At 40.1% G+C, this 25,104-nt stretch overlaps 1 protein-coding gene across 13 annotated transcripts in view; it reads left to right on the forward strand.

Annotated features, from left to right (window-relative positions):
- The window catches only part of FTO (FTO alpha-ketoglutarate dependent dioxygenase), a 352,377-nt gene that overhangs the window by 139,445 nt on the left and 187,828 nt on the right, over positions 1–25,104 (forward strand). For all 13 annotated transcript variants that reach the window (XM_014827772.3, XM_070500588.1, XM_070500585.1 and 10 more), the window contains 3 exons: positions 3,142–3,221; positions 10,608–10,751; positions 17,865–17,984. In XM_014827772.3, the coding sequence (XP_014683258.1) occupies positions 3,142–3,221; positions 10,608–10,751; positions 17,865–17,984 (344 nt within the window). The remainder of the gene's footprint in view (positions 1–3,141; positions 3,222–10,607; positions 10,752–17,864; positions 17,985–25,104) is intronic.

Below are 25,104 nucleotides of genomic sequence, written 5' to 3' on the forward strand. Positions count from 1 at the left end.
GAAACTTATATTATTGATTAGGTGGAAACTTCTATGATTGATTTTAAACCTTTATTCTTTTCTAATATATGCATTCAATATTATGAATTTTCCTTTTAGTAGTGCTTTTCCTACGTCACAAGTTTTGATAAGTTGTATTTTAATTTAGTTCAAAATATTTTTAAATTTCTCTTGAGATTTATTCTTTGACCATATGTTATTTAGAAGTGCATTGTTTAATCTCTTAGTATTTTGGAATTTTCCAACTATCTTTCTGTTACTGATTTGTAGTTTAATTCCTTTGTGGTCTGAGAACAGACATTGTATGGTTTCTGTTCTTTTAAATTTATTAAGGTATATTTTTTGTCCTAGAATATAGTCTATCTTGGGGAATATTCCACATGATCTTGAGAAGAAGGTGTATCCTGCTGTTGTTGGATGAAGTAGTCTATAGATGTCAATTATATCCAGTTAATTGATGGTGCTTGTTGAGTTTAACTCTGTCCTTACTGATTTTCTGGCTGATGGATCTGTCCATTTCTGATAGGAGATGTTGAAGTTTCCAACTATAATAGTAGATTTGTCTACTTCTTCTTGCTGTTTTATTAGTTTTTGCTTAAGTATTTTGATGTTCTATTCTAAGACACACACATGTTAAGGATTGTTATGTCTTCCTGGAGAATTGGTCCCTTTATGATTACATAATGGCCCTCTTTATACCTCATAATTTTCCTTGCTTTGAAATCTGCTCTAAAATTCATATAGGTACTCCAGCTTTGTTTTGATTAGTGTTAGCATGGGCTATATTTCTCCATTCCTTTACTTTTAATCTGTGGATGTCTTTATACTTAAATGAGTTTCTTGTGGACAACATACAGTGGGTCTTATTTTTTCATCCACTCTGACAACCTCTGTCTTTTAATTGGTGTATTTAGACCATTGATGTTTAAAGTGATTATTGACATAGTTGGATTATTTATCTTGTTAATGTTTTCTATTTGTTGTCCTTATTCTTTATTTTTAGTTTTCTCTTTGACCATCATTTCAAGAATTTCTTTCTGTCCTTGTTTCTCCCCTGAGACTCAAATTACATTTATGTTAACCTGCTTAATATTGTCTTAAAGGTCATCAATGCTCTTTTATTTATTTATTTTTTTGTAGTCTTTGTGTGCTTCATTTTTAATAGTTTCTTTCTGTGTATTCTGGTTCACTTATCTTTTCTTCTGCAGTGTCTAAAGTGCTGTTAATCTCATTCAATGTGATTTTTATTATTTCAGATACTACATTTTTCAATTTCAGAAGCTTCATATATATAGATATATATGAAAGACATGTATATGTGAAGGAAAGGAAAGATATATATATATCTTATATATCTTTCAGTTTTCTCCTCTGTTGCTTTTTGAATGGATGCTGGAAATTGCAAATTTATTTGTTGGGTGCCTAATTTTTTTATATTCTTTTAAATAGCATCAGACTTTGCTCTATTGAGTAATTAAATTACTTGGAATAAGTTGGATCCTTTTCAGCCTTGCTTTTAAGCTATTAGATGGCTCTAGAGCAGCCTTTTATCTAGAAATAATTTAGCCCTACTACTAGGATGATGCTTTTCTAAGGATTTTATCCATTATCTCATGTAGTAGGAGCCATTATGGCTGCTGAGAACACAAAGTATTCATGGCCCTGTATGAGATCTGAAATTTGTTCAGCCTACTGCTTTCTGGTGCTTTCTTCCTGCCCATAGGAAGTTTTCACGAATGCGCAGAGCAATTCTCTGCCAAAGACTTGAAGGAACCCTTGAAGGAGACAGATATCTACTTGTTCTCTCTCTGTGCAGGTTCTTCTAGTCCAATATTACGCCAGCCACATCCCGTTGCCTTGGCCTTCCTAAACTCCAGTCTCTGTCTTCACGCTCAGCAAGAAGGATAACTGAAAACTCTGGGCTCTTTTTGACTCTCTCCTCCCTGCTCTGTGGCTTTGAAACTGTTTCCAGGTAGTAAGCTAGGGCAATTGTAGAGCCCACCTATTTTATTTTTCTTATCTTTAGGATCATACCTTGCAGTGTCAGAAAGCTTTGTTTCCTATTTTTGGTCTGTCTTATAGTTTTTTGAGGTAGGATGGTAAACCTTGTCACTTTTATTCCAGAATGTCCAGAAGCAGGAGTCTCTCAATTGGCATTTTGTGTCTCCTTCCTTATGTATAGAGATAATATCATAGGTTGTTTTCGCTGACATGTAAGGGGTGTGGTGGTCTTGGCCTCTTAGTTTAAGTCATTGCCTTTCTTTCCATCTTGGGAAGAAGTCTCTGCTGCCTGTATAGGAAATCTTGTGTTGCTGGGGAACAGTACTGTTCGGTTCTCTTCTTTGTCACAGAGGAAGTGATGTCTTAAACAGAATTGATACTTATTTTGCCTGACTTATGGCATCATTTCTTAGAATATGCCATAACTCAGCTGTTGATTTTCCTCCCACTGCACATGGCTTTAGGCATATTCTTCAGCTGATGAATTCACCACCTACTCCAACCTTGGGTTGTGAATCCATAGGCTTGAATTCTGCTCTGAGAGCCAGAGCTTTGTAACATGCTGACTTGGTTGGTTTGTTGCCCGGAAAGTTGTTAGGGCGAAATTGATACTTTGATTGGGGAGAGAAAGAGGCAGATTTTCAGAAGAGCCATGTTCCACTCCAAATAATATAAAAGAATTTTGGCTTATTCTAAAGGCATAGTTAGAATTAGATATATCATGAGAAAGAGAAAGAAGTTCAATCCGTAAATAGTAAACTTTGTGGTAAGTTGGCATCATAAGACCGCACATAAGTAGGGTAACCATATATCCTATTTGCTAAGTACAGTCATGATGTACACTGCTTGTCCTGGAAGAAGTATTAATAACATCCCCTTTCACTCTTGCAAGTGTAATGGTTTTGATGGTTTTATATGTGTGTGTGAGTGTGATGCTTCTTGTAAAGAATGATGGTTTTATATGTGTGTGTGAGTGTGATGCTTCTTGTAAAGAATGGTTTAAAGAATACAAAGTGTTAATTCCTCAGTTGTTGTCGTTCTTCTTGAATGATGGATTTATTGTTTACTTCGTATTTTAAATAGCATATAGTGACTAATAAGTGTGTGTGTGCTTTTTAATTTTTGGTATTTTTCCTGCAGATGATCTCAATGCCACCCACCAGCACTGTGTTTTGGCTGGTTTACCACCTCGGTTTAGTTCCACCCACCGAGTGGCAGAGGTAAGTGTAAATAAAAATGTGATTCAAACTTAATTGGATGTGACAGAAGTGGTTGAATGAGCAATTTATCATAGAACTTTGGAAGTGTATTTGATAGGAAAATTGCTTCCATCTAACTTGACTTTGCCTCTGTTTACTTGCTTTTTTAGCTTTGAGTTCGTTGGATACAGTTTTAAAAAGTATCACAGCCTGGGATAAGTATATTTTGCTTCTTTGGGGTTATGTTTCTTGGAGATGGTAAATGCCATTGGCAGGTGTTGCTGGTTAGAGATTTTCTAAGGGGTTTGTGTCTGTCAAGGTCAAGGGCAGGAGATGGCCAGAAGGAAATGGGGTGGATTTGTGTGCTTATGCATGTGTTAGCTGTGTCTGGGCTCAGATGGTTGAGAATTTAAATTTCTCTTAACTTTTTGGTCAGGCTTCTGGGCATGTGAATGTAAATTAAGGACAAAGTTACAGTGGTGCCAAGGAATTTCTGAGCTCCCCAGTTGTGTTCATAACCCAGACTTTATTGCTAAGTTCTGCCACCACTTGCAGTGGCTGATGGTCAGCTGATTAGACTAGTTCAGAATGGAGGCTTAAAAGAGGAGGAAAACCCTTAGTAGTCACTTGGGGGTACTGTGTGCTCAGTTAAGAAGAGTTCCAGAGAGTAGGGGAATAATCCTGAAAAGGATTACAAATTGACCTCATAACCAAGCTTGTTTTCTGAGCTTTGCTTTGTAGCTTGACTTATCGTAGCACAGGGGGACCAGTCTGAGAAAGCTGGGCAGACGGGGTACAACAAAGTGGCAGGGACGCACAAGCATGAGCCCCTTTCCGTCTGGAGACTGTGAGTCTGTAAGGCATTGTGATGACCTTTGGTAATTAAGTAGCTTTTCTAGTGGACTGATCATGTTGCTGTGTGGCAGAGAGGGCTTGAGTGTCTATGTAGATCAAGATGCCAGCCATCCCTTCAAGCATTCCTTTCTCCCTTTCTTCTCTCCTCTGTTCACTCATTCGTCTAAATATTTGAGTGCCTGTTATGTGCCTCACAGCACTGCAGGCTTCAGAGATGGAGCCATCAATGTGACAATTATGGCCACTACCTGTGTGGAACTTGCATTTTAGTCAGGAAGACAAATATTAAACAAACAAACACACAAGTAATTATCTTAGACACCTAAAAGTAAGTTCTGTTAGGGAGTCAGGAAGGAAAGAAGAAGTGAAGGAGCGAAAGGAGGAATGAGGGAAGGAGAAGAATGAGCAAGCATTTATAGAGCATCTAATATGTGCTTTGTATTGTACAAAAAAGACTTCATTTTTGTGCAAGAGGTTATAGGCCTCTGTCTTTCTAGCTATAACCCTCCCAAGAGTCCTTTTCTCCTGGATCAGTTTGAATGTGTGGCTACTTACGTGTATTCTTCTTGCATCTTTCCTGATCTAACCTGGAAGAGTACACAAGCTGATTAGTGCTATGCTCCGAGGCCTGGTCCAAAATGATGAATAAAGGGTTTGAGAAAATATATTCGATGAGGATAGCAATCATACCTAATTCCTAGGGTTCTGCTGAGGATTAAATGAAGTAATACATGTCAGTCTCTTAGAACAGTGGCTGCCATAGAGTGTGCATTCAAAGAATGTTGGCCCCTACTCCTATTATTCAATGGCTCTTATTACTGTTACTGCTCCTGCAGTAAGCTAATCAGAGACAGGGACAACCAAAGCTTTGTGTGGAAGGCTAGTCTGTCTCCATTTACACACTAGAGCATGCAGAGTACAGCAGGAGACACTCAGTTGTCAGTGAGTCCTGATTGTAAGAGTTGGTATTGATTGAAAGCTACGATTCAGAAGAAGGGAAGTAATTTTAGTTCACTCATGCAACTCTGCAAACTGTTGAACTTTCCAGTGTTCAGGGTACTCTTTTAGGCACTTGTGAACAGGAGTAGCTGGCATGTTTAGTGTCTTCAAGATGCTTACAGTCTAATAGAGAGTAGCAGACACATGAGGCTTCCCGGATGAGGTTACATGTAAGACTTGAACGTGTGGGAATTAGGGGATTTTAAGACAATTTAGGACAGCTAATGGGCTGAAGACTCAGGTGGAATCTTGTGATTGGGATGGCATGGGAATTCTTGGGCTGTACTCGGACTGGATATCAGGATGCCAGAAGGGAATGTTGGCAGATAAGGCTGATTCCTGTGTGGGACCAGATTGTGAAAGATCTTGGATTTCAGATTAGGTGTTTGACCTTAAGTTGGTTGGCAGGTGGGGGCTATTGATTATTTACTATCTTGGTAGTGACATACTGGAGATGTCTTTAGGAGGATGAAAATGATAGAGACATCCATTAAACCTATCAGGGTCTGAGCTAATGTAGTGGCAGCAGGAAAAAAGAGGAAATTCCCATGACTCGCGTAGGAAACATAGTGTTAGGCTTGACGACTGACTGACTGAAATGAAGGGAGGAATGTAAGAATGAATGAATGAACGAATGGACGAACAAACGAAGTCTTTATTGGATGTTTTCCATGTGCCAGGCTCTTGGATGACTCTGAGGTTCCAAGCCTGGGTGATTTGGGGATGCCGTTACCATTGGTAGAAACAGGGAGCCTAAGACGTTGGGGGAAGATCAGAGTTCGTTCAGTTTTGAACAGGCTGTGTTGGAGCTGCCAAGTAGAGAGGTCCAGCAGGCAAATGGAAATATGGAACTAGAACTTGTGAGAACTAAGGCAACTTCTCCTCCCGCTTCCTGCAGTAAATACACACATACACAGAAGCCCCCAAAAGGAGCCTTTCAGGGTACAGTTTGAAAAGTACCCCTCTGACCTTATTTCCTTTTTTCAGTTGGACCAATTTTATTAGAGTAGCAGTGCTTTCAAAATATCCTGAAGTTTAGCTTTTCTGCTTAGTCATCAGTGTATTTGTATCTTCTAGTTTTTAGATAAAATTTTGAGCAGTAACTTTTAGTGAAGAGGTAGGTATGTATAGTGATGCTTTTGGGAGAAAAACATTACCCCAAATCTGTGTCTTTTATATTCTCTGAACTTCAGTTCTAGCTACATGATATTTTACTAAGGGGACACACATAATGTGAATGATGTGACTATCCTGCGTTCCCTGTTACAGATCAGGGTTAGCAGACTGTGGCCCGTGGGCCTGCTGGCTGTTTTTGTAAATAAAATTTTAATCGGAACACAGCCACACTCCTTTGTTTACATGTTGTTTATGGCTGCATTGGAGCAACAGTGGCAAAGTTGAGTAGTTGCAACACAGACCTTATGGCCTGCAAACCTGAAATATTTACTATCTGGCCTTTTAAGAGAAAGTTTGCTGATGGTTGTACCTGATCCTGTGTATACATGCTTTAAAATCACCTTAAGTTAAAAGTAATTCTTAAAGAAATCACCATTTTAAGGTAACTTTTTATTTCTACCCAATAGTCAAAAGTAATATTTAATGCTGGTAAAGTTACAGTGAAACTGGTACATTCATATACTTCTGGCAGTTTTTCTAATTGGTATACTTTTTAGAAAGCTATATGGAGATATGTATAAAGCACCATAAAAATGTTCATATCTTTGATCTTATAACACTCTTTTTGGGACTCAAACCTAGGAAATAATTCAAAAGAAGTATATATATATGTGTGTGTGTGTGTGTGTGTGTGTATAAAGATGTTTATCTAGTGTGATAAATAATAGTGAAAAGTTGGATAGAACCTTAATGCCTTTATAGTACGTGACTAGTTAAATTGTGGACTATCACTTCAGTGAGCAACCATTGAAAATGGTAGTTTTGAATACTTGTGTACAGCCAGTGAGAAATAGCATTTACAGTCCTGTGTCGCTTTATCAATAAGGGTGCATTCAGGTAAATCGTATAGTTAGGTGATTTTGTCATTGTGCAAACGTTATATAGAGTGTACTTACACACACCTAGATGATATTGCCTGCTACACACCTGGGCTATTTGGTCCTAATCTTATGGGACCACCATCATATATGCGGTCCATCATTGACCAAAATGTCATTATGCAATGCATGATTGTAAATTGATATGTATATACGGATCACAACTGTGTATAGACAAAGGATCACATGCGATAAAGATTATTAAATAGGGTGAGATAATGGGATTATGTTTTTATCTTATTTAAAAATTCTTTCATCGTATATTATTGTTTTCAATAATAAAAGAGGAAAAAGATTTTTTCCCAGCACTGAAGTTGCGTTATTGTTTCCCTCAATAGAAGGGGAAAAGAAAATCCGTGCACGTTTATAGCCCTCACTTAGTCGACAAATGGCCTCTCCTTCATCCAGTATTAACATGACATGTCTTATCTGTGCGAAGGAAAATGATTTGCTAGTTTCTGCCCATTCACAATATGTAGGAAACAGACTGTCCTTCGGAAACGATGTTCTGAAATTCATTTTAGTTAATCAGAGAAGAAATCTATTCAGGTTTTTGGTTGCATATGACTAGATTATGTCTGATGGCTCTCAACTTTTATTTGATTTCAGTTTTCTTCTAGTTGTGACAGATTGTTCTTGGGATTCAACACTGAATATTTTTTTTTAAATTTAAATTTTATGTATAATTATACTTTAAATAGGTAGTTACTCAAATGGTTCCAAATTCAAAAAGTACCTGAGAGTATACAGTTAAGGTCTCTTTCTCCTAAAGCCAAACAGCTCCTCCTGCCCAGCGGCACTCAGTGTCATCTGATTCTTGTTATCCTTTCAGTGCCATTTAATATGAAGCAAGTATGTGTGCAATTTAAAAAATATTTTTTATACAAGTGGTAGCCTGCCCTACACACTATTCTGCACTTTTTGTTTTGTTTTGTTTCAGTAAACCTTGGTAATAATTGCTCATCAATATGTAGTTCTTATCTTAGAGTAGGCAATGGGTTTTTTTTAGATATGACACCAAAAGCACAAGCAACCAAAGAAAAATAGATAACTTGGACTTTATGAAAGTTGAAAACTTTTATGCTTCAAAAGGTACCATCAAGAAAGTGAGAAGAAAACCTACAAAGTGGGAGAAAATATTTGCTAATCATACATCTCAGAAGGTACTTGTATCTAGAATATATGAAGAACTCTTACAACTCAATAATTAAAAAGATAAATAATCCAACTTTTAAAAATGGCAAAGGGTCGAATAGATATGTCTCCAAAGAAGATATACAAATGGCCAATAATTACATGAAAAGATGCTCAGTATTATTAGTCATCAGAGAAATGCAAATCAAAACCACAATGAGATACCACTTCACACCCACTAGAATGGCTATAATCAAAATCACAGTAACAGGTGTTAGTGAGGATGTGCAGAAACTGGAACCCTCGTGTACTGCTGGAGGGAATGTCAAATGGCGCAGCCACTTTGGAAAACAGTCTGGCACTTCCTCAGAAGGTTAAACACAGACTTAACCGTGTGGCCCAGCAAGTCCATGCCTAGGCACATATCCAAGGGAAATGAAAACTTGTATGCAAGTGTTCATAGCAGCTTGATTCATAATAGCCAAAAAGATGGAAGCAACCCAAAGGTTTATTACCTAACAAATGATACACAAAATGTGGCATATCCCTATAATTGAATGTTATTTGGCAACAAGAGGGAATGGAGTACTGATACATGCTACAACATGCGTGAACCTGGAAAATAATTATGCTGAGTGAAAGAAGCCTGCCCCAAAAGATCACGTATTGTATGATTTCATTTATATGAAATACTCAAAATAGTCAAATTATACACACAGAAGCTAGATTAGTGGTGGCCTAGGGCTGAGAAGGTTGGTAGAAATGAGAGCACCTGACTGCTAAAGGGTACAGGCTTTCTTTTTGGGGTGATAAAAATGTTCTAAAATTAATTGTAGTGATGGTTGCACAACTCTGAAGATACTGAAAGACATCAAATTGTATGGTTTAAATGGATAAATATTATGACATGTCAATTATATCTCACTCAAGCTGTTATAAAAAAAATTGGCCTGATTATAGGTTCTTTACACGAGATAAAACTCTAAACACCCAGAAAAGAAAACATATTTCCCCCTCCTTTTTCTTTTGGCGCAAATATGGCTCCACCATAGTTCATTTAACTGGTTCCCAGTTGATGGGAAATTTAGGTTGTTTCCAATCTTTTGTTATAATAAATGGCATTGCAATTAATAACCTCTTAAGTAGGTCACTCCATGCTTGGGAAAGTAAAGTAGAATGTCATTTTTTAAAAATGCTCTAGGGGTGGCTGTGGGACAAAAGTGAGTAGTAATTCAACTCCGTTTTTTGTTTTTTCCCTGTAGCAAATCGGAGCTGCCTGCCCTTGTGCTCCCAACACTCTGGGATCTTCATATTAATATACATATTAGTCAAGCTTCTGTTTTTGGCACAGAAACTTTGTTTTTCCCGGGCTTGTCCATTTCACATTGTATAAAATGCCAATAAGTGTGCAAAGAATTTTTGTACCAAGGGATTGGCCTTCAAGGTTATTTCTAAGGGATCGGTTTAAATTATAAATATTAAACTAAAAATACTTTAGGGATATGTTTCCCTCATTGGGTCTAAAGGCTATTTATAGCTTGCTTTTTATCATTCTAGGAAATCATGTCGTTATCCAAACAAACGGATGCACACTCCATCTGCATCCTCTTCTTTTCTGACATAGGATCGTTCAGAGAAGGAGCTTGTCCATTTGACCTCTGTTTTGCTCCCACAGACTCAGAGAGGTTCAACTATTTATCTGTGCCCTTGCTGATACCCAGGTACTGAGTTATGCCTTCGAACATGCCTTGAGGGCATGAGCCACATATTCTCCATTATTTGAAGAATCTATTCTGCTGAGGACTGCAGTTGCGTAGTGCTTTGTGCAGAAAAGGAAAATGAATTCTTTGCCCTGTGTTTATAAGTTCAATTTTTTTCTACCATCACTGTTCTGTTTTTTGTGCTTTTGAACCAATTCCACAATCCTCTTACCTTTCTTTCCCATTGTTAGGTTCGGGGCCCTTGAGATAAAGTCAGTGTCCTTGACTTCTTGGTTAATTAGTTATTCATCCAATAACTACTTATAAGTTTCTTTTACACTTAGCACTCAGTTCTAGGTGCTGCGGCATAGGTCGAATATGCATGTAAAAGTAGGACTTTACCCTGAGAGAGCCTCCTGTTTAGTTAGAGATATGAGACCCACATAATAAAAGAAAACCAGCAAGATGAGGGGCCCTGGTGAGGCCAGTCGGCAGCACGGAGCCCAGTGACCAGGCCACCAAAGTAATTCTTAAGGAGTACGGGCTGAGTTGTAAGGGTGACAGGTGAGTGTGTGGAAAGGGGACCAATGTGAACAGTCCTAGAAGAGAGGCGTGCTAAGCTTGGCTTTTGCTTGTCATCTTGATCACTGGCTCTGTCTCTGCAGTGCTCCACGGGAACCTTGGATTATATCGTACAGCACTGCCAGTTGGCTCTGCAGAATATTCGTGATGAGGCGGACAATGGCGATGTCTCTTTGAAATCCTTGGAGCCTGCAGTTTTGAAACAAGGAGAAGAAATCCACAATGAGGTGAGGACTTTCAAGAACTGTGAAGGGTGTGAGGTTCTGTCTTACTTACAAGCTAACACGTTAATCTGTCACAGTTTCCTATGGGTATAAGACGTGAGACTCCTAGATCAGAGACAAAGGACAGTTTATTACTTACCACAGTAGCAGTATTAGAGTATCAGCGTTTTTCTCTTATTTTTGAGGAAGATTAGCCCTGAGCTAACATCCGCTGCCAATCCTCCTGTTTTTGCTGAGGAAGACTGGCCCTGAGCTAACATCTGTGCCCATCTTCCTCTGTTCTGTATGTGGGATGCCTACCACAGCATGTCTTGCCAAGCAGTGCCATGTCTACATCCAGGATCCGAACCAGCGAATCCCGGACCACTGAAGCAGAATGTGCGAACATAACCACTGCACTACCCAGCTGGCCCCTAGAGTATCAGCATTTTTGTGCCAGTTCTCCAAGCCTTTATTTCCATAGGGCAGTGCAAAGTGGGCCAGATAACATGTGCACATGGAGGGGTTGCGTTATTCGAGAGGGACTTGACCTAAGGGAACCCGAATCTTGTATAATGAGTAGTAAGCATGCCTGTCCTTTACTCCAAATCAAGACACAGCCTTTATCCTTGAAGTTTGTTAGCAGACCTGGCCTTTGTTCTAGAGGAAGAAACTCGATTTTCCAAGGCTGTTCACTAAACGAACGTCCTTGCAAAGAGAGTCTGAAACAAAGGGCAGGCGGAAGCTTGCTCACAAGATATGCAGAAGCACAAGACCCCATGAAGAATAGTCTCCCAACAGGACCGGTGGGAATTATGGGTGGACCCCAGGAGCAAGTGTCAGTGCCTGGCCTTTTGTTTATTAGTGGCACTTCTGCAGTCTGTGAGACCAGCAGGTCTGGATCCCATGAGTCAGTGTTTCATAAGCTTTGCTGTTTTCATTAATACCTTTCCAATTTTTGCCTTATATTTGAACTACATATCTAGTTTTTATCCATTTAATAAATTTTTTAAATCAACTCATTTTTTGTATAAATAAATTTCTCTAAAAAAGAAGCCTCATTTTACCCCTTTAAGTGGAAAGCTAGTATCACTAGCCAAAAGAAAAAGTAACCAGAAAAATATAGCCAGTGAAAACAGAGAGCAAGGTTATTAAATTCTGGCAGATGCTCTTGCCAGGAGAAGGCTCTGAGCCTAAAGTCTTCATTCCTCATGTTAAGAAGAGAGATTGGCACACAACTTCATAAATATTCTAAAAGGCATTGAATTCTACACATAAAATTGGTGATTTTTGTGCTGGGTAAATTATACCTCAAAAAGAAAAAGCTATTAAAAGGAAAAAAGAGTTACCAAGTGGTGAAGATTATCACCCATCTGAGACTTTATCTTTGATATAATTAGGATTGATGGAGAATTTGGAATACAAAAATGTTCTCATTCATCCTTTCAATAAATAATTGAGCATGTGCCAGGCACTCCTCTGGGTGCTTTAGGATATATTGGTAAATAAAATAGATGTTCTAGTGCAGAAAGGTGACAATAAATAATAAACATAATACATCAGTTAATTATGTAGTATGTTAGAAGTTGATAAGTGCTACAGAAAAAACCAAACAGAGCGAGTTAATGAAGATCGAGATACCTAGAGAACATCTCCACTGAGAAGTTGTCCTGGGAGCTGAGAATTGAAGGAGGTGAGAGAGTGAGCCATGTGGACATCTGAGGAATGGTGTTTTGGGTAGAGGGGACAACCACTGCAGAAGCTGTCAGGTGGGAGAATGCCTGCTCGTCCCGGCCTAGGTCAGGGACGGTCTGGTTTGACGGCAGCAGTGGGCTGTGAGTTACAGGAGATGAGGACTGAGAGAGGCTGCTAGGGCGCTGGAGAGCAGCCGACGGTATCAGTGCCTGGAGGTCCCTGTACAGGACAAGCACCTTCCTTTTTACTCTGACGGAAATGGGGAGTCATTCAGGGATTTGGAGCAGAGGAGAGATAATGTCTGCTTCCACAATGTCATCCAATATCTTTAAAAAGATGCTTAATATCTTACGAGCTGCTCCACACTTTGTGAAACATTGCCTTAGTCTCCAGAACCAAAGGCAAAGAAATTCATGGAAGTAATAACCATTTCTAATGCTAAGCTGAACCCAGGACTGACTTTCTTCCCTTCTTGTGCCTCTTAAGTGTCCCAGCTTCTCTCCCATCAGTCCTTGCTAGAGACATTGCCGATAGCTGGGATTTCAGGAAAGATAAGCATTTATGGGCCTGGTCACCTCACTGAATTAGACTTGAGAGCAAAGTTATGTCTTCCTCCACATTTGTAGTGAAGAAATTCTACTCTGAAAATGTAGTTATTTCCTTTCCTGACAACCTCGCAGTTTTAGGAGTCAGGCCGGCAGAATGGGTGATCTCTTTAACATGCAGGTGGGCTATTTTTTTTCACGTGTTCTTTCTGGTCTTCATCTGTGACTGACTGTTTTATCGTCATCAGTGGGTGAGGGAAATCTGTAAAATCACACTGTTTATCTAACAGAATATTGTCATGAGCCCCTCTGCTTCAGAAAGTGGCTGACTGCTTTTGACATTGTATATGTTAGCAAAGTGGGGCAGAGATGTACAGAAACCTTAGCCCCTGGAGGCTGGCCTCGGGTTGAATGGAGAGGGAATGTAAATAGCGTGTGTGCCAGCCTCCTCCACCCCCAAATCTTTGACTCTTCAAGGTCATCTCCTTACTTTAAGATTAATTCCAGATGCCAGGGCACGTGGTCAGCCATTGTTCCTTCGCCATACAGGTTGGCCTGGGATGAGCACTTGCATGCTCACTCTCTGCCATGTTCTGTTGTTAAGCTGAAACACAAACGTCCATAGTAGTTATCCCGGTTTCTTGTTGTTTGCTTTCCTCTTTCCTAAAGGCCTTGTGCCTTTGCTGGACTCATTTTCAGGGAAGTCCTTGGTTTTATGCGCTGCAGGCTTTCAGGCCATGTGGGATCAGAAGTAGCTTCTTTTCCTTGACTGAGACAGTTTCCAACCAAGCAACTTGGGAACTTTGGGATTGGCATTGAGTACCTTAAAAAGACGTTTTGTTTTCTAATTTAAGTTGCTTAGAAAAGACTTTTATTCAGATAAAACAGAATCTTCCTTTGTGTTATTAAATAGTGTGTTTTTCTTCTTAAAAATGTAAAATGTCGAATTTAGTCTCTTCACCTAGAAAATTTCCCCGAGGAAAAGGTACTGTGTGATGTCATCATTCGGTTCTCCTTTCTTTCTGATCAGAACTGCATCTTCCTGAGAGCTGTTGTGAAAGGGCCTTCATAGGGCAGCTCCTTGTAGATTGGACCTTAGCATCTCTCCCTGGTCTAATGTCTTTCTCAGTGAAATAACTTATTTCAGTTATCCGAGTGGGACATTAACCCCCGTGACGGTGTTCACACACCTCAGGAGGGAACCGCATGTACTGACCTGGGACCAAATCAGGAGCACAGGCTAACTTGGCAGGAGAAAAGCAGGTGATGTTTGCTTACGTGTACAAGTAACGAAGAGGAGTTATACCCACATGGTGATGCTGTGGCTCAGAAGTGTAACTTTGGAATCTTATAAGCTTTGTTCCCCAATGCCTGAGTGCCCAGTGACCAAGAAGGTTCAGGTAGGTCAGTGGATTCTGTTTCTTCCTCCCCTTCAGACTTTTCCTAGCCATTTCTAGAAGTGCTTTTTTGGCTTGATCTCTTTTTTGACTAATCCATGGAAAAGGCAGGTCTAGGTTAGTTAAGAGGGCAATCAAGATGGTTTTTCTGGGTCACAGCTGTGGAATGAACACTATTAGGAACATGGTTTCATTTTTCTCTGATGATTCGGAAGTCCCTTCCAGATCCCGCAGGGCCTCCAGGCTGTCAGTATACCACCTGATACCTGTGAGCAGTACTTGTCATTGTAGTGTAATTGCTCAAAAGATTGAATAGGAGTGAATCTCCATTAAGTGCACGTCTGAAATCTAGGAGTTTGGTTTTTAAGCATGGTGAACTCTGAGAGAACTCAAGAGCTCCTGTGTGTTTTCTCCCTGCTGCTCTCATCCTCGGGGTTCTGCGTCACCCGTGGATGGTTCCTTGGCCACAGTTAGCTGCTGCCCTCCTGGTGGCTTGTCTCTCATTTCTGTTCTGGTAGCTGTGAGCCTCCCTGGGGGGACTACACTCTGGAGAAGGGAGGAGGACCCCAGTCCTGTTATGGCTGGAACTTTATCCGTCAGTCAATATGGTTAGACTTTGATGTTTTTAGCCTGAAGCAATAAGGCTTCCGTTCTATTCTGAGTCCTGCTTTTGTGCAGTGTCCACCCTGTAGCTTTCCTTTCTCAACCTCAGAGTTTAGGGGAAAAACAACAACATTTCTTTTGGTAACTCAAACTCTGAATCAAGCACCTGGAAATATTTTTTGCCTCCTTAATTAATTTTAAGAAAGGAGCCAATTACTTCTCTTGGCAGTGGGGGGACTGGTGAGGGTGGTGTTTGATGAAAATCCTGTAGTATTTTTTGCCCACAACATTGAAATGAAAAAGTCAGGATATGGAGTTGAATAAAACGCAGGCCAATAGATTTGATGCCGCCAAGATTGTTTCTTAGGGGCAGTCCTTCCACTCATGATTAAAACTCCGTGGGGACTAGGTCTTCAGTGTTAGCTTTTCTGACTGGCTTCAGTGAAAGAGGAGTGGGCGTGGGTTGACGTGGGCGGTAGAACTCTTCCTGCTCAGAAAATTCATGACCGTGAGATCTTTGTGGACATTAAGCTCTAGGCCTTGGGGCCTTGTTCGGTCGTGTTCTCAGCGTCTAGCAAGTGCCTGGCGTATAGGAGGCTGTTCATTATTAACCCACTTAGTCCTCACCGCAAACCTATGTGGTTATAATGTCATCATCCTTATTGTACAGATGACATGGCTCATCACTAGTGGAGCCCTGTTTTGAGCTGACGTCGCAGCCCTTATTCTTAACCATGACACTGTCTGCCTCAAGAGATAGTTGGGCATCGGAGGAGAAAGATGAAATCATTGCTTATTAAAAAGGACAATGAGGTCTTTCTTTGCTTGTTTGTCTGATAGCAAAGTCTCCAGGTATGCCCCCTCCTTTTTCTGAGTTTTCATTGACTGAAATACAGATAATAGCCTGCCCTGATGGGCTGAATGTGAACTCATTACGTGTGGGACTCTGTTTTATTTCCTGGCATAGCACAGTTGCCAAGGCTTACGTTCCCCGTCCTCGTCCGTGGAAATAACCCGCCCAAATATAGGAAAATCTTTTAAAAGCTTTTCGCTCTCCCTCACGTAGGGCTTGATGCTCTGCTGACAGGCTATTCCTGTAGTGTGAACAAATTTCGTGTGAAATCTTTAAAAAGAACTCTTTTTTTTATGGTAATAAACAATGTTGTTGAACTGGTATCTTCAGAGAAGTTGAACTACACTTGTATTCACTCTGCTTTCAAAGCAGTCAGGTTTACTTCTGTTCACCGCTGTCTTTTAATACCACAGATAAGGTTTAGCAACTATTGTCTTAATATTGTCTACATTCCTTTTTTTTTTTTGTTTAAACAGCTTTAACTGAAATCAGTTCTACATTTCAAACAAACATTTAGTTAATGTAAACTAAAACCCTTTCATATGACTTAGTGTTCTCAGGTTAGTTATTTGAGCCATTTTCACCATTGTTCAATCTTCACAAGTTGCTTTTGTTTGCCTCATGAAAGTTCAATATGGATAAACAAACAAAAAAATTCTTTGTGGTAACAGGCGAAGATTATAATAGCTCTGTGTCTGTATGTGGAACATGATTACCTTAGCAAAGTCAGATGACCCGACATTAAGCTGTGAAAGCTCTAAATTTTTTTAGAGGGCAGAGGTAAAGAGAGTTTTGGGAATGAATGGAGTTGTACTTTGATGTACAATTTGATTTTTTCAAATTCAAGATGAGTGATAGAAGACTTAGAATATAGATAGGAAACAATTGCTTATCCTCCCAGACTTTACCCAGTCTCTCATTTATGTATGTTGAGATGATTTCAATTGCAGAGGACAGAAAACTCAACCTGCATTGGTTTAAGCAAAAAGGGCTTCAGGAACAGCTTGATCAAGAGTCAGTTGATGTCACCAGGACCTGGTTTTTATCTGTTCATCTTGTAGCTGCTTCTTACTGTGTTGCCTCCATTCTCCAAGATGGTTGCAGAATCTTCTTCCTCTATCTCCTGACAGTCTTAGGACTTACTCTGATTGAATATATGCCTATTCCCCTTCAACTCAATTCTGTGTCTAGAGAAATGTGATGGGCTGATTAGCTTAGATTAGGGTTGCACGTTCCACCCCTGGTATTAGAGCTGGAGCTCTACCCAGATCACATGGTCTGAGACTGGGGCAGCAGGGGATGGGTTACCAAACGAATAGTAGGGTTTGGTTAGAATAGAAGAAGGAGTGCTAAGGAGGCAAATAATAGAAGTTTACCATTGTAGGTTCTTAGGAAGGGAAATAAATTATTAGTGTCTTTGCTGCTCTTTGTACCTATTTTCATTTGCCCTGACTGACTTGAAAAGTGACAATTTGAATGGCTCTCTAGGTTTAATGTATGTATGCCTTCATACTTAACTTCATATCGTTTAGTTATGTGGATGGATAGTATCACCAGCTCCTCCTGGCCCACAGGTAAATTCTTTATGTATTTTAAATCTAAGAAACTTAAAACTGGTATCTCCTAATATGTCTGTGTTTTGCTCTTAATACTAGTCTTTAATAAAGATTTTAATAAAAACATTGTGCTAGATTATATCTTTCTCGCTATACATGGTACAGGCTGCTCTATACTTTGAGATCTCAGTATTTGTTGCTGATTGACTTCTAGTTTCCTCGCGTCTGACTCATAAATGTGATTGAAAGCCCTCCCCATCCTGACCTGGGCTATCTTACTAAGCTTTTAAGACTACTCTTTTCTTGGCTTTGCACAAATGCTCTGGAGACTGCAGGTTCTATTAGGAACTGGTTAGGCTGAACTTTTCTCATCTTTTCTCACCCCATGGCTATTAAGTTCCTAGAGGAGAATTGAGTGACGAAGTTATTGTCCTTGATTGTCCATCGCAAGGGCATTATAACCGCTGCCTTGCCTTTATGGTCCACAGGTCGAGTTTGAGTGGCTGAGACAGTTTTGGTTTCAAGGCAATCGATACAAGAAGTGCACCGACTGGTGGTGTCAACCCATGACTCAGCTGGAAGAACTGTGGAAGAAGATGGAAGGCGTGGTAAGCACCTGACAACTGGGACTGTATTTTCTGATACCTTGTGTGATATACATCCTCTGCTGCCTAATTTGCATGGATAGATACATGTTAAATTATTGTAAATTATTGGTCAGGTTGGTTAGATTCCTCTTGGTGAGTTGATGGGAACAGACGGGATTTTGTCGTACAACCTCAGTTCAGTTCAGTGAACATTCATTGAGTGTTTCCTACATATAAGGCACTGGGTTGGCCATGTGCAGTGATGTGACGATGAGGGGAGAGCAATACCATAGTAATATCTAACATACATTTGCATTCTTATATGCACCAGGCACTATTCTGAGAGTTTTTCCTGTATTAACTTGTAAAGTTCTTACAACAGTCCTGTGAGGTGCAGAAACTGTTATGAACCTTAATTTATAGATGTGAAATCCAAAGCACAAGGAAATTAAGTGCCTTGCCCAAGGTCACCGAGTAAGTGGCAGAGCCCGACTGAAACCCAGGCCGCCTGGCTCTGTAGCTTGTGCTTTTAACCACTGCATTCGGTTCAACAAGGAGAGAGACGTGAATACAGCCAGGTGTTACGTTAGCTAGAATGAGATCCTGTAATAGAGAGTTAAAAAATCACAGTCCCGAGGAGGGAGTATTAAATCCAGACCACTGGCGCTGGGGATGCTGTGAAACAGCAGAAGTGGCTTTTGGGGACCTTCGATGGGGAGGAGTAGGGTCGGATAGGGTGTTTGGAGAGGAACGTTAGGCTCCAGACTGTAAAAAGGAGGTCAGAAGTGGGAAGTGCAGTGTGACTAGAGCAAGGAATTCAGGGGATGGAGGAGGAAATGTAGCTGGAAGGCAAGTGGAGGTCACCCCAAGTGGCCACCTCCAAAGTCTCGAATTAAGTCTGAATTTAAATAATAGTAATCATAGCAACCACTTGCATGATACTTATTAAGTACCAGACACTATTCTAAATGTTTTATATATCTTATTTAACTTTTATGACAACCTCGTAAAGTAGGCGTGATTTTTCGCCAGTCTCCAAACGAGCAGACTGAAGCACAGAAGGCTCACATGTCTTCCTCAAGGTCGTGCAGCCATGAGTGGAGAGCTGGGGTGTGAACTCGGAAGGCTGGCTCCAGGGTTGCGTCGCCTTGCTGTCCTGCCTCCAAATAGCTGAATTTGGAATGTAGTGGAAAAGTGATAAAAGCCTGCTAAACTCTTGAGATAGTACCCCGCATAGACTTTTAAATGTGCTGGAAACAATGAATGAATCTGCAAAAATGGTAGCTATTGCTAATCCCTATTCTGTAATGATGAAAAGATCAAGTCACAACCCTAAAGGAGCTCCAGTTTGCAAGTTTGGGTCAGAATCCAGAAGTCCCTGCCTTCCAGACATCTCAGATCCTTAAGCCATGCCTCTTAATGGAGGTACGTCTGAGGAAGGAATGTTACAATCCTTGTTTGTATCACAGAAATGGGTTTCTCCAAAGACACGGATCGGTGCACAGCCGAGCGTTGTAAACTGAGTTGGAGGTGAGGAAGAGTCCGTGCCGACGTCTCCTGAGTTAGTTCTGTTCCCAGCTCCAGGCTGTGGAGAGGATGCTCCGTTTTTACGGGATGGTTATCTGTGCAGGCCGCTTCAGTGTCAGGGAATTTTTTTTTCATTGTGTAAAGCTGGTTTTGTCCATTTACATCTGAGTCAGAGCTGCTTTCCTTGCCGAACCTTGACTCTAAGACATCAGCTAGACTTTGGGATTCTAATTTGTCAACTCTACAAATTAGAGTCGGCGAACAAATGAGAAAGGAACTCACTGATTTTGTAAAAAAAAAAAAAAGCCTTTGAATTGCTTTTCTTCTAGGGTTGTTTTTTTTAGTGAAATCTTTGGTATTGTGAGCTTTCCAATGATGTTTGTTATCAATTCATTTAAAACATTCAGTTATAATGTTCTTTTAATTTGGCGGCGATGGCACATGACTTAGATGGAATATCTTCTATTTACTTTGTAACTGTTGTGTAAGAAATGCTAAGAAGAAGAGCAACCTTGGGGATTCTCCAGAGAGTTTCCTTGCGGTGGTGGGGCATGGCTGAGTGTTCTGAGAGCAATCAATGGCCTCAGTGTCTCTCAGCAAACCTCAGGGTGATCATTATCAGCAGAGTGAAGGTTTGGGCCAAAAGAAAAGGGACGGTACTTCTAAATTAAATTTAAGCATTGCTTCAAGCCTTTTTAAGTGACTTTTAAACAAATTCATAATAATTTGTTTTTGCTCTTGGAAGAGGTGGAAAAGAATAGTCACTGGAAGCGTCTCTGGCTCTGTTAGCACTGTGCCATCTGGTAATTGTGCTCGGGCTGGAACTAGCACTGGCTGGTTAAACTGCTTTGTACCAGCCCACCTCATATTTTTTCAGTTGCAAGCAGTAGGGGGCAATGTTGAGCTACCAGTTTGAGACCACCAGATGCTAGCCTTTCAGGAAAATGCATACAAATGTACCATTAACTGTCAAGAATTATCCCTGTTGCTTCAAGTTAGCTGTAATCTCCAAGATTCCATAACACAGGAAATCAGTTGTGGGTTAACAAATTCAACAGCAATTTGACATAAAAAGTGCAGTGTTTGGTGCACATTTGGATTCTATAGAATTAGACTAATCTAAACGGTGTTTCTGAATATACTCATTTTGCTTCCAGGGAATATATTGCTCAAAATTATTATCCTTTCAGACAAACGACTCTTCTTTATGCTTTTTTTGAATTGTAAAATCGTATGTGTGTTGTGGAAAGACTTCTCTAATTAATGTATTTTGTCTGTTCTGCAAAATAGCACCAATCTCTTTTGGTGAGAAAATAAAGCAAAAAACCTTGGGCCATTTGTACATTACTTTTCGCCTTTTGCGTATGAGTAAAGCGCCCTTTGACCGCCCTCAGACCGGGGAAGAGACTTGTGCGGCAATTTCTCTCTGTCTGTGTGCACTTTTCCCACTTCGTGGTGGGAAGGTGTAGTCTCGGGTCGGATGTAGAAGAAGACTGGAAAATGAGCTTTGAAATCGCGCTTTTTCCGTTAATAGTAATTGCTTCACGTGTCGTAACCCGTCCCATATTTTGGAAGGCTGAGTCAGCTGTCCCCAAAACTCCCTGGCCTCTACTTCCCCGTCCCAGCCAGCACCGTTTTTATCACACTGTTCATTCTTGCCATTTCTCTCCCCGAGGATGGTTTTACTCTTTGCATGCTCTTGTGATGTAAATGTTAGACCTTATATTTGAATGACATTCTGATAAAATATCACATTTTCCCTGAATATTACCTCATGAATTTATGAGCCATTAAGCCCAAAGCAACATAACCCTTCCTTACAACCCAGGAATGGAGCCTAGTCTTTCCTCTCGTTTTGCTCCCTATTCAGGAAGGTGTGATAACGCTATTCAAATATTTGTATTTTACTTTATTTCTTTTACGTCAACCGCTACCCCACATCCAAGATTAGCGTACTACGAGGAGACTCTTCAGGATAAGAGAGTTACCATTTGAAAGAAACGGTGCAGGCTTTGCTTTCTGGGTAAAGGGAGTTATGAAAAGCTGCGGTCTCCCGTGAGGCAAGGAGGGCTCGTGGCAGCCCGAGACCCGGCGGCGAGACCGTGTGTCTCTCCGGGTCTGGTATCGCGCTTTGCAATGCTGACATTTATTTTACCTATAAAAATGTTTTAACACTATCAAATTCACAGCGATACAGAAAAGAATGTTAGGTGTGATGTCCTCTAAATTGATGACATTTATTCATTTCCTTTTGACCTTAAAAAAAAAAATCAATTTGGTATAATCCAATGGAAATATTCTAGAATAGTTTCCAGGGCAAACATTTTCAGAAGTACTGATGATTTATATACCGGAGAGAAATTTCTTCCTGCTTTTTTCTTTTAGGAGAGAGGAGGAGATCCCGGTCATTTGGAATGTTTAGAATTGCACTTCCTGTCCTGACAGTCCTCGCGCTGGGCCAGCAGTGCGTTTCTATGGCAGTTGGCCTTAGTAACCGTTATTGACTTGAGTGGGTAGGAGCCAAGAATGGATTATTTTAATGTATCCGTTTTGAAACAGTGTAAAACACAACATATAATTATGTTAGGTAAGCCATAGGCTACGTTTAATTCTCCCCATTTATGTTAAAATTTGGCACAAGAGAGCAGAGAGACGTGGAAAATGAGTAGGTGTTTTATTTAAGACCGTTACCAGTTTCTTGTTGTTAAAGTTTTAAGAGAGAAAGGCACTTAAGAATGTAAAGGTTGTCCTTTACAGGTTTGTTATAATAGTTTCATTTCAAGATGAGTCATGCCTTTTCCCTTGTCATTTGGACCTGCGTAAATCACCTGGGAACGCTCCTGCCGGGAGCCTGGCCGCTGCGGGAGGCTGAGCCCTCTCAGCGTAGGCTCCGCAGTCGCAGGGGTGCTGCAGCGGAGGCGCAGTTTGTTTGTTTTTGGAGAGATTAGTGAAGCTATCATCACAGTGCTTTAGATTAATTTCTCTGTAACTGAATAGAGGAACAGGCTGCTTTTTCATAGACAGAAATTTATACGGACTATACTGGTATTTGCTATCATATTGTAGTTCAATTAGCTAAGTTCATTTTAAACTTTCCTCTAGGATTAAAGATTTTTTAAGGTGTGAGGAAGAAAGTGATATAAATATAAATACTAATTTTTTGTTCATATTAATGGTGCAGTCACCAACTTACATATGTATATGTCTGTGCGTATACATTTATATAGATCTCCCCACTCGTGTTAATGCATATCCTAAATTATATCTGCTAACATAATCTCGTCTTCCATTTCTCAGAGTTAGCATTTCTGATTTAGAAGCAGAGTGTATTAGAGTAATTTAGGATCCGATGCGAGATGTCTGGTGGTTTTAAATTAAAATTTAAATTCCCTTCTCCCTTTTTTGACTGGTACAGTGCTGACTAGCTCAGGATGAGCGCAGATTGGAGGCAGGTAAACAGTCACAAGCACCCGATAATTCAAATTCTGGAACAGGTATGCAGATACCGATTTTGGGGACATCTATGTTTAGCTTTGGAAATTTGGAAAAAAGAGAAAAAGTCACTTTTCAGCTTAAAACACTTAAAATCCTTGGCTCACATTTTTGGTTATCTTAGCTGCATTCGCTGCAGGTCAGTTCTTTCCATTCTCCCTCCCCACCCACCACTTCACTTCCCCACAGCTGTATTGTTCTCTTAAGAGTAAAAAATCTGGGGGGGGAAATCGTACATGTAGTTTAGCAATGAATTTCTAACAGGTTTTGATTCCTTCTTTGATTGCCTTCTGCATTTCTGTCAGGGTTTTCCAATTTTTCCCTTAGTTGCTACAGACTAGGTTAATGAATTTTTTTTTAAGTGTTGTGTGTCCTGCCTATTTTGGAAAAAATTTACAATTCCAAGAGAATTCAGGCTTAAGCCTTAGAAACTGAATGTGCATCGAAAGCACAAAGGACTATGTTTATGATTCTCTTTGAAGTGTTTTTCAACTGGATAAGGAAAATTTTAGAAACCGTCTGATAGTGTTCAGGGTAAATACTTAAACCCCTTTAGAGAATTTCACACACAGATACTGTGCAGCAGAAAAAAGGGATACTTATGTTTCTTAAAGCTGCTACAGCCTACAGCTTTGTACTTAAAGACAGAGGTGTTGAATAGAATTCTACTGAGGATACATCCAGTGACAATATCTCCAGGAACATCAGAGCAAACCAGTGGGTAGGACTTTCTGTTTTTAACCCTTACATGAGCTGTGAGAGGTGAGCTTCATTGGTACCAAGTACTAGGATGTGCCTGTTACATCCCAGGAATGTTCAGAGGCTCATTCGGTGCCTCTACTCTGCACACAGTAGAAACAAGGCTAAAAGTGCTGAAGATGGTGAGACGAAGTGACAGGAGCTGGGAAATTCCAAGCTTAGCTCTTGTTAGTGTGTGGAGAGAAAACTAGAATAAACAGCCAGGGTTTCTAGTACAGCCTTGGTTTCATAGGCTTTAGCTAAATTTTGCTAGCCTTTGTTAAATACACTCACACACGTGTTTCTCACAGTTTGTTTTTTTTTTTTTTTTTTACAAAAATAGATGAATTCTGTTGTTTTAAATAATTTGAACTGCACTGGAATTCAGCTTGCTGTAAAGGTATGATGATCCTGCTACTTTTCCCTAGGGTGCTATCGTAGCCTTGGCTGCTGGAATTTATTTTGGATTGCTTTGACTAGCAGACCATCACAGCATTGCAGATGTGAATTCAGAAACCCTGGTGCCAAATTGGGGTGTTAGGGATTTCCATCTTTTTTGAAAAAGATACAGAATAAAACAAATGCGTACTTTATTTCCTCTAGTTTTTTCGGGGGGTTGGGATGGGGAATGGGACATTAAATTCAGCTCTAGTCTGTCATTTATCTTATTATAAATACCTTCGAAATATTCTAGAAGAAACTGTGTAAAAGAATGAAGTAATGTTTAAAAAAACCTGACAGACATACAGTTTTGAAAGGAAAGCAAGATTTCCAAAAGACATTGTGCCAATTATTGAGAATATTATCAAGATTTTAGGATCTTTTTCCCCCAGGTTGATTTATGAATGGTCCCTAAAGCTGTTACCTTCTGAAGAAAATTGTTAGGATAAAATATAAAACACTATATACATGAAAGTCATCACCACCAGTGATTTTAGAAGGAAACGTGAACCGCCCTCAACTTAGGAACCCTGACTTTGGAGGTCATTGGATTGAGTCTTCCTTAGTGGTAGCATCCCCTCCTTTTCTCATCACCTTCCTCTGAAACTGGGCTCCTTCCTGGAGCCAAAGGGGTTCCAATAACTTGGAGCTCAGTGCTTCTCTGGTGATGTTTCTACTCCACTGTGGGCTAAACACCCCTGGAGGCTGTCCCGGGGATCTTTCCGTGTTTTGCAAAAGTGTCTCTATGGAGAACTGTGCTCCAAGGGCCCCAACTTGACTTACCAGAAAGCTCTGGGAACACACAAAGTTGGCTCATGTGTGCGTGAAGAGTAACATAACCATCATCCTGCTCTCTTTTCATTGACTTCTGCAAAAGAATGACCCTTTTTTAAACGAAAGGAAACTGTGATGTTTTGCCTTTTTGGAACTCCTGAAAGTATCT

The sequence above is a fragment of the Equus asinus genome, chromosome 28 (genome assembly GCF_041296235.1).
Source record: "Equus asinus isolate D_3611 breed Donkey chromosome 28, EquAss-T2T_v2, whole genome shotgun sequence".
Taxonomy (NCBI): Eukaryota; Metazoa; Chordata; class Mammalia; order Perissodactyla; family Equidae; genus Equus; species Equus asinus.